Source organism: Athene noctua, chromosome 5 (genome assembly GCF_965140245.1).
Source record: "Athene noctua chromosome 5, bAthNoc1.hap1.1, whole genome shotgun sequence".
In the NCBI taxonomy this organism is placed as follows: Eukaryota; Metazoa; Chordata; class Aves; order Strigiformes; family Strigidae; genus Athene; species Athene noctua.
The window spans coordinates 7,539,807-7,553,044 of record NC_134041.1 but is presented as its reverse complement, the minus strand read 5'-3'; the positions used below and the strand labels follow the sequence as shown (position 1 = coordinate 7,553,044).

General features: G+C 40.3%; 1 protein-coding gene across 1 annotated transcript in view; it reads right to left on the bottom strand.

Moving 5' to 3' along the window:
- The window catches only part of NRDC (nardilysin convertase), a 30,094-nt gene that overhangs the window by 4,064 nt on the left and 12,792 nt on the right, over positions 1-13,238 (bottom strand). Inside the window, exons 9-24 of the mRNA XM_074906219.1 lie at positions 12,245-12,318; positions 11,985-12,054; positions 11,515-11,592; positions 10,962-11,082; positions 10,825-10,883; positions 10,172-10,226; positions 7,556-7,660; positions 7,172-7,295; positions 6,545-6,631; positions 5,821-5,940; positions 5,037-5,088; positions 3,766-3,916; positions 2,519-2,646; positions 1,999-2,161; positions 688-719; positions 247-385 (exon numbers count right to left, since the gene is read on the bottom strand). Of these exons, the coding sequence (XP_074762320.1) occupies positions 247-385; positions 688-719; positions 1,999-2,161; positions 2,519-2,646; positions 3,766-3,916; positions 5,037-5,088; positions 5,821-5,940; positions 6,545-6,631; positions 7,172-7,295; positions 7,556-7,660; positions 10,172-10,226; positions 10,825-10,883; positions 10,962-11,082; positions 11,515-11,592; positions 11,985-12,054; positions 12,245-12,318 (1,558 nt within the window). The remainder of the gene's footprint in view (positions 1-246; positions 386-687; positions 720-1,998; positions 2,162-2,518; positions 2,647-3,765; positions 3,917-5,036; positions 5,089-5,820; positions 5,941-6,544; positions 6,632-7,171; positions 7,296-7,555; positions 7,661-10,171; positions 10,227-10,824; positions 10,884-10,961; positions 11,083-11,514; positions 11,593-11,984; positions 12,055-12,244; positions 12,319-13,238) is intronic.

Below are 13,238 nucleotides of genomic sequence, written 5' to 3'. Positions count from 1 at the left end.
CAAGGCACAAACCCAGCTACCAGCACAGGCCGGGAGGGGAAGATGCCCAACTCTGACCCTGACACTGCGAGAGCCCAGCTGGGTTCAGCCTCAGGCCGAGGGCCTGTGCTTGCACGAGGAGGTTTCTGTGTGCTCTCTGTAACATCCCTGCCCACGGACTGCTCTCCAGGCTGTGACAGGAGTACAGCCAGAGCACCGGCAGCGACCCGAGGGAACAGGCCAGCGCACACCAAGCGAACACCTTACCTGGTAATAGACTGTCACTTCTGAGTTGGCATCACCTTTGTTGAGAGTTTTCACCTTACAGAGCAGATGCGTATTTGGCAAATCCACCACCCGGAACTGAACAGGGCAGGGATGGGCCAGGGGAGCAAACTGGAGCTTTCTGAAGGGAGCACGGACAGCAAAGTGTCAAACACCCGCTCACGTCTTCACCAAAACCAACATAACACCCAGACATTTACACACTTGGTCTGACGTTATTTAACCCTTCCCCAAACCACAACAAAGTCTGCTTAAACTGCCACGACGAGCAGCCACCTCCTGCAAACACCAGCAGTGCTGTGTCCAGGAGGGCAGAAGGGAACTTCTGCATCTCTCCCACCCTGGCCCCTTCCGCCAGAAAAGAATCTCAACTCGATTATCATTTCCACATAACAAGTGGTGCAAGAGTCAAGAGATACTCACTGAACAACATAATTCAGAAAATCCTTTGCTTCCTAGGAGAGAAAGCATAAACATAAGTTTTGTTTAGAAGAGAATTATTACCCCAATTCACAACCACACACCCCAGTGTATCCCTTGAGAAAGGGACCCCCCCAAGCAAAGCACAGCCAAGCTCTGTCGTGCCACCTGTGTCCCTGCCTCCTCGCCTTATCCCAAGTCCCTCCAGACACCCCTGCACCACGCTGCAAAGCAAAACAGAGTCTCCAGGCTGCTTCTTGCACTGTAACATCTCCAGAAGGGGAACACAGAAACCAGAGAAATAACATCAGCCATTAGAACAGCAAGGGGTGGGCACAGGAGGAGATAAGGCCCCTCTCTTGTGCAGGAAGATGGAGCTCTGGGAAGGAGACACTTGGGTGTAAGCAGAAGAAATGTGAGGAAGAGAAACAGTAAAACTGGGTGCAGGAGTTACAGGGCTGCATGTGCCACACTGTGAAGGGAGCTTGGCTCACACAGAGACTGCAGCAATAAAAGCATTCTGAATGAAGATTCTTAGCAAATCACAATTAGATTTTCAGACCTCCTTCTGCCACAGCTCAGGAGGGGACAGCTGACATTGCAAGAACCTGACCTCCCAAAGGACATCAGCACACTTTCTTTGGGAGGCTTTAAACAGTTTGAGGACAAACACCACCAGCTAAGACAAACTTAGCACAAATCATAATTGCAGAAGGCTTCTCTCCGGTGCCACACACAGGTGCTCAACGGCACTGGATACCTGGAGCTAAGCCCCAGTACAGCCCTGGTTTAGAAAGCCTGACTATGTGTGACCTAGTCCCAGGGTAGAAGTCTTTGATGAATACTGAGGGTGTCTGACAAGACTGAAGATGACTGGACCTCAGGGAAGTTTGATCAAACCATGCAGGCAATCAAATTTCCAAGATAAATGTACTTTGAGGGAAGCCTCCTCCTGTGGCACCACCATGGAAATGTCTCAGTATCAAATATATCAATACACCAAACAATATAAAAAATGGTGGTAACAGGGGAAGCAGGTTACAGGTGTATTTCTACCACGTTTTTCTCTTTGGAGTTTAAATCCAGATTCCTGGAAACTTCTGTTCAAACTAGCAGCTATGGGCTCCTCAGTGGCTTATCCAGAGGAGCACTCCTGAGCTGCTGGAGGTGAAGCTGCCCCGTACCACTGAGCCTCCACACTGCCAGTACAGGAGGCAGGCACCTGGCAGGGGAGTGCTGGAGTTGTGGCAACTGTGTTGAAGCACATTTTAAGTAAAAGTTTCAGTGCACATCAGCTGCTGAAGCTGTACTTACTCTGCTCGTGAAGTTGCCTTGTACGAGACCCTCTACAAAGAGCTGTGATTTGAAAGCCTTAACAAAGGATGAGAGAGACTCAATGGAGAGGCCATTCATCAGTGTCTGGTATTTATCTATCATGGACCACCTGCTGTGTTCTAAAATCAGGAGACGAACATCCCTGCAAGGCAAGAAGGACAACAAAACCACAGGCTGTCAAGAGCTGTTTAAGGTAAGAGATCCCATTTCTGATGCGAGATCGTACGGGAGACAGGGAGACGGTCCCCAGGAGCGTTGCTGGGGGTGAACCTGCCCGCCGCCCTCAGCACCTGCTGCTGGCTACAGGTCACTGCAGAACAGCACCTACGCGGATGCCCCATGTGACCCCACATGCTGGTTGCAGAGCTGCTTGAGCTGTCTAAGCTACAAGCAAACCCTGGAACAAGCCTCCGTGAGCACAGAGCAGCAATTCCTGAGCTCTTCAGCTCAACCTCAACACTTGCCGTGCAGCCATGTTTTGCCCTCCCCCAGAACTCACTTGGCCAGAGTCTCAGGTTTGATGAGGATGTTGAAGTATGTTTTCTTCAGCTGCTCCGTTATCATTTCAAAAACTGCTGGAGTAAAGCTGAAGTCAGACAAGTAATCAATGATGAGCTGAAATAGCAGCTGTAAAGAAAACAGTTTTTAGTTGGGGGGTTTTGTTAGTTTGTTTTTTTTTTAAGAACCAGTCCTTAAAATTAGTCCTATCTAGTAATTTCTTAAAAATCATCATTATTTGGTCAACATCAGAGACACGCAGTGTTACTAAAGCACATTCCTCAGTTCTGTTAGATGTTCTTCACTAAGCAATTCTATACCAAATTACAGTTTCAAAAGGACAGCATTTTTAGAAAGTGAATGCAATAAGCTCAATATCCCAAATCAGCAGGAGTTTCCACATTCCACTGAAACAGACCTAGCCTGTAACTTCAACGTTTCTGTATTAGATATTCCAGTTTCTCATTTTACAGCAGACCAGCACAATGACATCACAACAGTGCCACATTAATGATTTAAAAAAAACTATTCAGACCATGCTATTTGCATCTCTGCCTTTTTCTGTTAAACCTCACATTAATAAGTCTGACAGATGATTGACAGTCTAGTTAAAGCTCCAGTCAAGCTCTTGCAATGAATGTGTAAGGAAGCCTGGCAGTTCTCTCCTCCTTGATCACTCTGTCCTCTCTGTGCTTGCCATGTCTTACACAGCCAGTGTTTAGAGAATGGGACCTTAGGAGGATCCCCAACCCTCAAAGGTAAGCTCTTAGCAACCCCCCAAAGAAAGACTCTACCCAAAATGAGTATGTTCAGCTGCACCTCCAAAATCAAATTGTGAACAAAACCTATTTCCAGACACACTTCTCCAGAAAGAGTGCAAATAGCCTGAGCTTATAGATGGAGGGGCTCAAACACTCTATATGAACGTGGCAGACACACAGCTCTTTTTAAAGGAAAAGCTGCTAAAGTCTTATTAGAGATACAGTTATTAAAGGAAGATTTCTCTTAAGTCAGCCTAAGGTCAGCAATTTGAGCTTGTGTAAGTGAATAAAACATCTTTATAATACATGTAAGCACAGCAAAACACATTTGCTGCATTGTTCTGTATCTGAACAGAATCAAATTTTCCAAAATACCCAATCTAAATATTCAAAGCTCCAGCTAGCTAGGCTCCACCTGCTAGGAGAAAAAACACATACACTAAAAAACAGCACACATAAAAGTATTTAGAAGATCAGCAGTACTTACAGGTAGTTTATGATTGAATCCTTTCACTCGAATGACTAAGCCATGCTCTCCAGCTACAAGCTTGTATTCCAACTGAGCCACGTCTGCTTCGTAAGCTGGTTCACCAAGATTGTGGGAAAGGATGTTTACAAATGTATCAAACAAAACTATGCTGGATGGAGAAAAGGGCAGAAGGTTAAAAAGAAAGAAAAAAAAGGATGGAATAGAAGAAAGATAAAAATCAAGCCCATGAGTTTGATGTTACACACAGCAAGTTTTCCAAGAGAAATGAATACTTAAGTATAATGAGATTCAAAAGGAAATTTTCAACAAAACACAAAAATACAGAATGCAAGTTTCCCTTTTTCCAGAAAGTACATGACACTACTTTAAAATTATTTGGACATCCAGCTATTCTTTGCAATGAGTAAGATTCCAGCTTCACATGATTTAATATTTTTTCAAGGTAGGAACGCACATTGTAACACACCAATGCTCAAAACATTGAATAGTCAGAGAAAAATGAAATTATTACACTTTGTGTAAAGGAATGGGGGATGGACTCAGTTATGCTGAGGACTTAAGTAATGAGATGATTATTTACCTATGAAGATTAAAAAAATAATAATAAGCTAGAGCAAATCAGCCTACACAATGTGGAAATTGCAGTCTGTGCTTTCAGATTTTTATAATTGTCTGGATTCCAATTCAAAGTTCGAACTAACGAAGCCACAATGAAAACAGATTTATAAAGGCTTTCCAAAACCATTAGTTGTGCAGGTCTCAGCAGGCTTATGATAAAAGCACTATGAAGTTTGTTACAAATGGCAATGCTAGCCTAAGACTAGCACATGTGCAGCATGTGCAGAGCCATGACCCTGAGGTCTGTGTAACCAACAGCTGGTTTCTAAATGCTGCCGACAGTCTCTTCACCTGCTCCTACAGGCTCCCAAGTTGCTGGTTCAGGACACGACTGCAAACTGCTCTTTTCAGGACCAACTCCTTTTCTAAGCCCTTCCTCCTGGTATGTGCACTGCTGCTCTTTTTTTCCCCAAAACCTGCACTGAGGAATAAGACACCATGAAACTCCTATGTATCTGTTTGCTACATTAACAACATGCTGCAGAACCACCCTCGCTGAACTACAGATAAAACCACAGGGAAAGTGTATGAACATGAGAAAAGGAAGCCTTATTTTATCCCAGTTTAAAATTAATCTTTCTTCATAGTTTTTTGCTAGGTATGGTGATTTAATTACTCTGCACAAAAAGCATAAATAATATAACCCTCACTTCTCTGCAGACTGCTGTATCAACGGAGAGATCAGATGGAATCGAACATAACCTGGTGGGGAAAAAGAAATATATTTGACTTCAGAAAGCTGTCACTTGTATACAATTGCTCATTAAGTTTCTATCAGATTGTTCTTTGGTCACAATTTGAGTCTAATGGAAATAGTCATTCGGCTGTAAGCTACATTTTTGCTTATATTGTCATCATCGAACACCTCTTTTTCACTCCAAAAATCTTCCCTTAAAAATACCAAGTATCAGAAAACACAAAGCTGTGCTTTGCAGAATACTAACTCACATGGCATGACCAATATAAATAAAAAACCTCCACAAAACATCTGTTTAACAGACACTAAAACCTGTGACCTTCTGCTTGAAAGAAGCAATATATTTTCTACATTTGTCTCAGATCCAGGTTATATTTTTCTTTCTGTAAAAGAGACTATAGTCTCTTCTAATGTGTTCCTTGGTTCTCAACCCCTTGTTGCAGTATCATATTCTGTCTGCCCAATTCTATCCACAGTCAGACATTCACAAGCCAGTATATTGCAGTGTTTCCACTTTTTAACCTGAGGTATCAGCAGAGCACCCTTGCTGCAGGGTAGTGTACCTGCTTCTCTTTTATTACAGCTAATAAACATATCAAAAGGACCATGGAAGAGCCGACGGTAAACACTGAGTTTAAACGGTGAACACCTTCATGGGTTATTTGCCTTCAAATAAATTCCAACTGGTAAAAACAGGAACTTCCTATTCTTTAGAAAGCCCTAAGACATTAATTTACCTTTTGGGATTTTGAATTTATCATCTTTCCTGTACCAGAGACAGCCTTGCTGTGTGCTTAGTGTTTTGGCTGGATATTCTGTCTCAGGGCAGTCAGCAACTTTCAAAGCAAAGTCAGTGGCTAACAAAGAAAAAACAAACCAAAAGCAGAAGTCAGTGGGTTTCACAGACACAGCCAGGCTACATGCATGAAAGTCTTCAAAATTACAAACAAAATATATTTTTCCCCTCCCAGTTTGCTAAATTATATGTGATAATGCTTTCTTGGACCCAAAAAATATTTATTTTTCAGTTCACACCAGAATAGTGGCTCAGAAGCAGTGCAGAAATGGTGATGTTGCATTCCATTAAGGACACAAGTTATGGGTGTATTTTCATTTGGTTTTGGGAACAAAGCCACATGGTATTTAGATGCTTTCAAAACTAACAGGATTAAGCAAATAAATTGCTCTTCTAGAGTGTCCACAGCTCTGCGTTAACTCTCACTGCTTGTGTTAGGCCTGCTCTGTTATGGCTACATAATCTGTAAGTTTACACCTTAGAAGAAGTTCTCAAGCTTATAAATTAAAGGATATTAAATACAATTCAGGTGAACAGAGCTCTCATTTTTTAATTTGCAAAAAACCAGCTTGATGTTCAGACAAACATTAAGATTGTTTCTAAACCACAGCAAATTCTCAAATAAATTACTGGGTTAAGATTTTGCTCATGCTCAGGTGCCTTACCTATGTATTTGTTTTCTTCTGGAAGGTGTAAATCCTGATTTAACTCAAAGTCACTGGCCCATAAATCACTCCAGTACTTGTCAATATCTATAAAAAAATATTAAATGCATTTTAGTTCAACAGGAAGGTAATGCAAACCTAGTTTCTAGGCCAGCCATCTGATCTCTTTGCTATATCCGTGAAGACCTGCAGTATGATCGGAATTTCTTGATGTCACCTGGTTCATCAAGACTCTAACTCCCATCCTACAAACTCCCCTGCAGCAGGACTGAAGCAGTCCTATTAAAAAGTAAATCAAGCCTGCCTGCATTAGTAATCCAGCGACCAACACGCCCCGTCCTGCATTGTTTGTGTTCTTTTCCCTGTTCAGGACTTGAACAGCAGCCAAGGGAGGGCTCGCTGGGATCCCCACCTCCTAAAACAACTCTAATCTAGGGAGTGGGAATGGACTGATATCAAACAAAGAAGAACACTTATTGAGCAGGACAGGGTATTTAATTAACGATGAAGCCAGTAAAGCACTGAGGATTCATTTCCCTACTTCTTTGTAGTTGTATTTTGTTGTCACCCTTTTAATATCTCTGATGCATGAATCAGACATTCTCTAAGTTGCTACTTCTGCTTTACCTTCCACGCTGTACTGCGTTCCAAACCACCTCTCTTTTAGATGACACTGGCCTTCATTGGCAGCAGACAGCAAAACAAGGTTGGCTCTCTGAGGACTGAGCTGGTTAAGGGCATCAGCAATGATCTACAAGTTCAAGACAGTGTTTCAGTTCAAATGCAACGCTGGCTCTGCCTGACCCAGCAAAGGCTGAACACATGAAGAACAAGACATAACAAGCTTACAAAAAAGGCTTGCTTTCTGAGTATAAAAAGAGTGATTCAATTAATACAAAACCTGTGCCTCTATTATGCTTAATTATATGCCTATATATATGCCTGCGTTATATAGTATGCCTATATTTTCCTTACATCGAAACACGTAATCAGAGTTCAAAGAATATTTACCTCAGGCTTGTACTCAAACAAGAGCTGGTCTCCTGTCAGAAAATCCTCCTTCTGAAACAACTGCATGTTCTCACAAAGGCTTTCCACATAGTCAACTGGATCTGTCTGTAAGCAAATAGATAAAGCTATTTTTCACATTATCAGAAAAGTAAAATGTCAATGTTCTGTTCCAAGAAGAGCTTGACTGGTCAAGTATGTTGAGCACGAAATGCATGCTCTGTTTATTACACCATTTAGTTTTGGTTATTAAACTAAATATATTGCACAGCCATATCTAATATTCAGGACTCCTCTGAGAATCCCAAAATATCAGACATCACCTTTATAGAAGAAACGGCCTTGAGCATGTGTTTATTTAACCTACTAGGTTAAAGACCCAGTAGAATGCACTCCTTGCCTCCAGGGAATGTCAGCAGTCAGACAATTCAACGTTTAAAGTGATCTGGAAGCTGGAAAGAGGAAGCTGAGGAACTGCTGCTGCTGCATGAGTATCTCTGGTTCTGCTCCTTTCCTAAGTTCTCTGCCATGATGTGCAGCGTGAGGAGGAAAAGATTCTCCTACTTGGACATGAAAGTATAGATTGTCTTTTAACTGTGTAAGCCTGCCTGAAGGAGAGCTTCTTGCTGAGTGGTATCTGGGGTTTTTTGGAACCAGCCAGCATCATACCGCACAGATCCTGGGTCCAGATACAGATCACAGTTCACCTGAAAAGAGGCAAGTTTAACACACCTGTGCCTTATAAACGTAGTGGAAAACATGACCAGAAATTTCTTAAAACACTGTACATCTGAGGAAACATTAAACCTCTCTTGGGGCACATAAATGCTTATCCCAAAATCTCTGTGACCATTATTCTTTAGGGTGGCCACATACCAGCTCTTTCCATCCATCAGAAGATGTGGTGTGCCACGACTAAGTCATTCATCTGTCCCTAAAATACAAACCCTGCCACAAAAGCACATACATATTCCAAAGTCCAATGCTTTCTGGAGTTAAATCCCTGCACTGTCAGTAATCTCTCAATGATCACTCAAAAATCAACCGGTCAAAAGGGCAGGACTCTCAACAGTGGGTATTTCCCCAGTGTAAACTTGGGTGTTTTCTACCCCCACCTGGCTTGACACTGGGAAGTACACAGTCTATTAGAGCAGTAACAGTTTGGGGGAACATAAAATTCTAGCTGGGGTTACTAAAAAGAACCAAAATGACGAATAAGAACCTTTCAGGACTTCATAGCTTCATTTTGATAAAAAAGTCAAATTTCAAATTGGACAACTTCTGCTGGCAATAATTAAAGGACAGAAACATAAAACTGTATGTAGGGCAATAGATGCTAATTCTTGATATGTCCAATACACTAAATACTAGTCAGGCTTCACAGATTTTTAGTTCTTCTCTACTGTTCTGGGGAAAGTTTTTGTTAGGAGAAGACAGTCTGTGGTCATTTTGTAGTAGCTGAACTTTTCTAACAAATTCATAGAAGTTGTATTCCATTAAAAAGACCCACCACATGATGTTTAAAAAATGCACTTGTAAATCGGTGTAAATTTGTTCCCATCAAAGAAATCCAGCGCTCTGCTATCTATCACTTAGGGTCGTTGGCAGCAGTCCTTGCCGTCTGCATCACTTGCAAATACCACTTGTGCTATTCAAAAACCACTCAAGACACTCAATATCCTCCACATGCTATTTTGAAGGTGGAGCTACAGATGCAAGGATTTGCTAAAAATGACATTTTTAACATCCTGATGCTCACAGCAGACTGGCAGGTCTTAAGAGTGTCTGAAAATACTTAAAGCATCTGGGAAGAAAAAACCCTCCACTTTCAATATTTCCTTTTTCTTTTTTTTCCTCTCCTTGATGCATCTGTGTATCTTAAAGAAACCAATAAACTTCAGTGATGCTTTCAAGCCATATATGTAGCATGTGGATCTCTTTTCCCAAAAGGAAATTTCAGTGCCATTCAAAAAGAAAACCCCACAACTAAATTACCTAATAAGAAATAGAACATGGCTAAATGTAGTGAGAGTAAGAAAGTCAATGAAGTGATGCTTCTCAAATGATCTAAATTGTGTTCCCTTCTTTATCTTTAATAAAACCAAGATTTTTTGCTATCTGCTGTTTCAGTAAGCCAAGGAAGACTGGACACAAACCCACATTTAACTGTGCGGACAAGGGGCCGTTAGCCCCCTCACCCTTGGGAGGTCAGGTCACCAGCATGCCACACGTTTCACACAATACTGCCTTTCTATTCCCAGAAATCAGTAGTCCTAAAACAGCTTAAAAAAAGTGAAACTAGGCAAACCTACTGAAAAGCTCCACACAATTTGCAGAGCACTTTTAATGGGCACAGAATTTCACATACAAGTGCCTAATGATTGAAACTGAGAAAAAGCTTACCCAACAGGTAGAGAACAAAAAAAAATAACATTTAATTTGGTAAGGAAAAAGCCACAATATTTCTCTGTCTAGAATACACATTCTTTCACCAAAATACAGCTTCATTAAGTGCATAATCTGTTTCTGGTTGAATAGAACTTTGACAATCTGTTTCAAAATTAAAAACAAATCCTTTTTATAGTTTACCTATATCAACACAAAACAGTGAATGAATACCTGCTCCTGGTAGTGAAATTCATTAGCTTCAATCTTCTGGATTTCTTCCCATATTCTGTAAAGGAGGGAGAAGAGAATAAATGTGTATTTCCTCCATTATTCCACAACATTTATTGAGAATCTGAAGAGCAGTCTTCTAGGAAAGGCATCAAGGGCAAATTCAGGGATTTATCCAGGTACAAGACACAGAAGCCAGTATTAAGACACACTTCCCTTTCACCCAAAAGGGCATTTCTCGTTGGCAGAAACTTCTGTTTTCCAAAGAGGAACACTTAACTACAAAGAATCAAAATGTGATAACCAAATGAACATGAAGGCTAACACCAGAACACCACAGTCCTGATTTCCAGAGATTTGACTCAACAAGTTCATTTAAATAAACACAAAACTGCACCTTGCATCTACACTAGTTCAGCTTATTAAAATTAGAAATCAGATCACAGTAAATCAAACTAAAAGCACCAAGAAACAATCATAAACATTTAGCAAATTTATTTTTAAATTTTTTTAACTGGTATGTTTCCACAGAGACAAGCTTTACTACTGACTCACCATTTACACCCTAGTAACCCCACAAAAAGTGCAAACACTACAAATAAAAGGCTAATGGAAAAAGGACAATCTTGTGAATATCTGTAGTGGTGAACACTTGCCTTTTATCTGGCCCTCTTTTCTGCAGCATCTTCACATACTGAAATACAACGTGGGCCACCTGCAGACAGGAAGGAATAGATTATTTTTTCCATACATTAGGAAAACAGTAAGAAAATTAATTTGCAGTAAATCATACCTCATAGAAGTGTTTGTAACCTTCATCAGTCAAAGTCACAGAAATGCTGAAGATGGAGTAAGTGGAGTTTTGTTCAAATCCTGTCTCACCATTTCCTCCATATAATGCAAGAGCCCAAAATCTGTGGAAGAGTTAAAGGCATTTATTAATTACTCATTTCAGCTTTATTTGAGCTTAGTCACACTTCGCATTATCACAGCTTTACTTCAATGGCTTTCAGTCTGTTTACAGTTTACAAAAAGCTTTTCCAACATAAAGATATGAACCTCAGGATATAGAATTTGAGAAAAACAGTGAAAAAACTAAGTTACCTTTGAGGGATCTCTTAAAGATCAGGCACACATACTGCTGCTCCATGGATCAAAGACAAGAAACCACTTACTTATTACTTGGGTCTATCATAAATTTAAAGATTATCACTATAACACGCTGATACAAAAAAGACAACTTGGTCTGCTTTTATATATATAGAAAATACATATATACGAAATGAAGTTTGCCTTTATTTTAATCATAGCAAAGCATTTAATTACTATGCTTAAAAAATACATACTTTTTTCTAAGAAATGAAAGAACACTGCCTTTGCCTTCATGTCCCACCAGCCAGGAAATGTAATGAAGTGGCTTCACCCTGAAAGAAAATTTGAAAGAGATGAAATGCCAGGAGGTAATATCTTCCACAGAAAGAACTCGATCACTAGACAAATGACTAAAATATACACTGTCTGTTTCTTCATGCCAAGTTTTGCATTTTCAGGCAGCATCAGGATAAAAATTGGGAGTTCAGAACATAATGACTGATCTGAGTCAGTGAGGAATGACGTTAAATCAGCAGTGTACCAATTCCACTCAATTTATAAAAGGAACCATATCTGCATCAGTTCAACTCATTTAAAAAACATTCCCCTAGCTGAACCAAAGTAATCTGTAACACAAATAAATGAGATTCTTTGGTTTGTTGTGAAAGTCAATAAATTATTCACAACATAAACACAAAAGTAGTAAAATGCAGCACCACCATACCTGTAATACTGTTCTTGAGGTGGAAGCGCCCAAGTGATACTCAGTGAATGAACCTTCCTGATTGGAACAACTGAACACAAATAAATTTACTGAATAGAAATATACATGATTAGACATAAATAAGAAATTTTACATAATGCAGAAAGAATGGTTAAAAGTTATTCAGAACCACAGAAAATTATTCTACAAAGCATCTGAATCATGCAGAGAAAACATGAAGCTAGGTATTCAAAATATTTAAACAAATATATTTTACCCACCTCTGTAAAGCTTGTGAAATTCTGGTGTGTCAAAAGGCTGAGTCAGATGGCCAAAGCTGGGTTTGGGTAAACCACTTAAAAGCAAAATTAAAGTGTGATGTTACTGGCAAGGATTCAAGGCTACACAGAGATAATCACAAGATGAAAGCATCCATAGCTCTGGCGTGACACTGGCAGTACACCAGACAACCAGAAAATGGCCCTTAGCAAAGAGTGCAGCCCAGGATTCACCCAGCCCAAACTGGAAGGCAACCTGGCATTCACCTGCACTCTGCTCACACAACAGAGTAATTACCCAAGATTTAGACACCCAACAACTCCTCCCTCTCCTTCTGTCCAAGGCGGTAATAACAAAAAGCTTGTTTTCCTCACGGGGAAAGGAAAGCCAAGCACAGTAAACAACTTCCTGAGTTAGCCCTGGGCTCACTGAATCCTGATGGATTGTCTTGTGGGGAAGGAGGAACCAGAATGATGGGGGTCAGGAGAGACAAATGTATCTGTCTGGCATTAGACTTTCACAAGCACATTTCCATGCAGCACAGAAATAAACATCTTGCAAAAGCAGAAAATGAACGGGGAAATAAACTGCTTTTCAAGTTGGTAAAGCTTTTGCAGAACCCCCTTTTTAGACAGCACACGGAGCTGAATTACTAAAAAAAAAAAAGATCAAGTTCTAACCAGTTGCTACCCTCAGAATGACACTTAAATTCAAGATAGGGTCTTAAATTATTTTGCTGCTAATTAGTTTTGACATAAAGCAAAGATAAGAAATGCAAAATTATAATCAATGTTTGAATGATTTATTATAAAATCAAGGTGTCTGCACACATTAAGCAAACACTGCTGCAAGTTAGCACCACACAACTTGCAGGCTAAGTAATTGTTAAGCATAAACAAAATCTTCCTGAAACAATGTCAGTCTTAAATTTCCAAAGCTGCCCTTTTTTTCTGGATAAGGATGTTAATTAACAAACGTTAATTTCCTTAGTTTTCC